At 37.2% G+C, this 3149-nt stretch overlaps 1 protein-coding gene across 1 annotated transcript; it reads right to left on the bottom strand.

The window, feature by feature from the left end:
• LOC110261951 (olfactory receptor 140-like) lies at positions 808 to 1722 on the bottom strand. Its single transcript, XM_021100534.1, has one exon. It carries the CDS (start codon positions 1720 to 1722, stop codon positions 808 to 810), a length of 915 nt encoding a protein of 304 aa, XP_020956193.1.

The raw sequence follows: 3149 nt of genomic DNA, 5'->3' as shown, positions 1-3149 counted from the left end.
AGGAGTTCATTTTATGAAAATATACATAATAGACATGTAGAGTAATAGCTTTAGAACCTAATCATATAATATTTTGTTGAAATTTCATAAAAGGTGCTTCCCCTTACTTCAAATGAATCTTCAAGTCTTAATATGGAAAACGAAAACATTTCCTTTATATTCAAGAAAAACTGTGAAACATAAGGATTTTTAAGGAAATTGAGAAAATTAAGATTAATTTGAAAATTCAGGGGTTTTTTTGGACCAAGGAAAGAATAAGATTGTAAATTATTCATATCTCCTTTTCTAAATTCCTCCCTTTTTGTTTTTGGAAAATTCACATTACATACAAAAATTCAGCTATGATTCCTTCTTGCAACTGTCCCTTCTCTATGTACTTACTTAAAAATTTCTATCCTTTATTTTCTTTACCACAGGCTAATCAAAATTAGAAATTCTGAGATCAAAATCCCATGGAAAAGCTGATTTCATCTAAGTAACATAAGTTAAGAACTTAGTAAAGTATCAGTAAGCCTGAGAAAAACATACTCTACAATCACCAAAGTGGAAATTTATAACTTTATTTCCATTGTCTGTTCTGAAGCATGGGCAATGAACACTGAAGCCTCGGTAAAGTAAAAGAAAAATTATCAAAATTCCTAATAAATGTCCAACCATTATTAAATAATCAAGAAATGCTCATTTGGGGCTTTTTTTTTCTGTCCATTATCTACAAAGTTTCCTAGTATTCCTTCATAATTTACAATAGGTGTAATCTTCCCTATGTGTATATATATAAAACATCACTTCCTTGGAATCTTTTATATCTTAAGTTACTCTCCTCTTTAACAAACTCCTTATAGCATTTTTCACCTCCATGTTTCTCACTGTGTAAATGATAGGATTTAACATGGGGGTGAGGATTGCAAAGAACACACTCACCAACTTGTCTGCAGGGTAAGTGGCCACAGGACGTATGTAAGTAAAGATACAAGGGATAAAATAGAGTACCACCACTGTAAAGTGGGAGCCACAGGTAGAGAGGGCTTTGCGTTGTCCTTCAGAGCCAAGGGATTTAAGGGAGCTTAGGATGACCATATAGGAAATGAATAGCATGAAAAAAATGAGCATGCACATGCCCCCACTGTTAATTGCCACCACCATTCCAAGCCTGTAAATGTCACTGCAGGCAAGTTCCAACAGTGAGAAGAAATCACACATGAAATGGTCAATGACATTGGGACCACAGAAGGTCAAGTCATGTGTGAAAATAATCTGCACAGTGGAGTGCAGGATCCCCCCTATCCAGGCCACCACAATTAGGAGCTGGCAGAGCCCATGTTGCATGATGTTCCTGTAGTGAAGAGGTTTGCAAATGGCCACATAGCGGTCATAAGCCATGGCCATGAGGACGATGACCTCTGACGCTGCCAGGAAGTGTTCCAAAAAGAGCTGAGTCATGCAGCCACCCCAGGATATGGTTGTCCTCTGATACAGCAGGTCAATGATCATTTTTGGGGTAGTGACAGAGGAGAAGGAGGCATCTATGAAGGACAAATAAGTGAGAAAGAAATACATGGGAGCTGAAAGTGTGGGGCTGAGGGAGATGATGATTACAATAAAGAGATTTGCCAGCAAGGTAAATAGGAAAATGAACAAAAAGACAATGAAGAGTATTTTCTTCAAATGTGGATTCTGTGTGAGTCCCAAGAGAACAAATTCAGTCACATTTTTGGGAGACATGGTGAGAGACATTCAGCAAAGGAACACCTTCCTGAGGCCTGGATTACCTACAAAGGAGTAAAAAAATGATGCCTGTTAATCATGAAAGGGTTTTTGTTTGAATTTCTTAGTACACATAAATAGCAGTCACTGTAACTGTGGGGCATGTCATTGGCACTTTTGCTCCTGGGCTTATTTCTGTTCTTTCTTCCTCTGTCAATGCTGATTTATATCTCTTCAGATAGCTGGTACCTGTCACCTGTAAAACATCTACAGGGCAACACTGGATGTGTAATTTACTGAGAAAACACTGTACTATCTATATTAGATCTAGATTTTCCTCTTGGTTCCAACTCCAAGTGACGTTTTAAGTCATCTCAGTGTCCCATGCTTCTGAGTCCTCCTCTATGTCTGTGAGCTTATGCATGTAATTATCAGATGTATCTTGTAACCTGAGACTTGCCACATGCAGGTAAGAGTCAGAACCTCTTCCAGGATAATTTATATTTGGACGCTCACCTTTAATTGTGGGAAGAAAGACACTATCAATGAATATCTATCACAAGCAGAAAATGCATGTCATTGGTGACACAATTCCCCTGGTGCCCACAAAGACACATTACTATTCAGGTGTGTTTTCTCACTTACTATAGTTCCTGGCATGATGTCTGTACTGTCTGAAACCTATTAGATGATAAGCAAATGCTTAGTGAACTGCCTTTCTCCATGGGTAAGAATAAACCTGTTCCCCATGAGGAATTCAATTGCTCCCGTTCTCTTCTCTTTTATCATTACACTTGACTTTATGGGAAACACGCAAAAACTTTTGAAAGGAAACTGCATTCCAGTTTAATAATTTCTGATACTTTATAGCTTAAGTATGAAAATATTAATTGCCTCCAGGAAATATTATGTTACTGGGTCATTTACTTTGAAGATAATTATGGTGTTTTGATGATTTTTTTTATTCTTTCAAACTCTAATCCGCATATAATTTAAAATAGTAATATTTAGTAAATTTACAGCTTCAGTAGACTTGGATTAAGAAGAAAAATGCAGGAGTTCCCTTCATGGCTCAGTGGTTAATGAATCCTACTAGGATCCAGGAGGATCCAGGTTTGATCCTTGGCCTCACTCAGTGGGTTAAGACATTGCCAAGAGATGTGGTGTAGGTTGCAGGTGTGGCTCTGATCCTGTGTTGCTGTGGCATCATAGACCAGAGGCTGTAGCTCTGGTTCGACCCCTAGCTTGAGAAATTCCATATGCCCTGAAAGAAAAACAAAAAACAAAAAACAAAAAACAAAAACCTCTTGTGTAAGTGTTCAGTACAGAAAAGTCTATAGAGCAAAGGAAATCCTTATTTTCAAAGTCTAAAAGTAAAAATTAAATATGGAAACAGAAAGAAATAGCCTGCTAGACAAGATAGAGAGAAAATATTTCTATTAATA

This window comes from Sus scrofa, chromosome 8 (genome assembly GCF_000003025.6).
Source record: "Sus scrofa isolate TJ Tabasco breed Duroc chromosome 8, Sscrofa11.1, whole genome shotgun sequence".
Taxonomy (NCBI): domain Eukaryota; kingdom Metazoa; phylum Chordata; class Mammalia; order Artiodactyla; family Suidae; genus Sus; species Sus scrofa.
This window is presented reverse-complemented; position numbering and strand designations above follow the sequence as displayed.

What these genes read in the sequence shown, in the direction of transcription:
- LOC110261951 (XM_021100534.1), bottom strand. Translation starts at nt 1,722, where the DNA reads ATGTCTCCCAAAAATGTGACTGAATTTGTTCTCTTGGGACTCACACAG.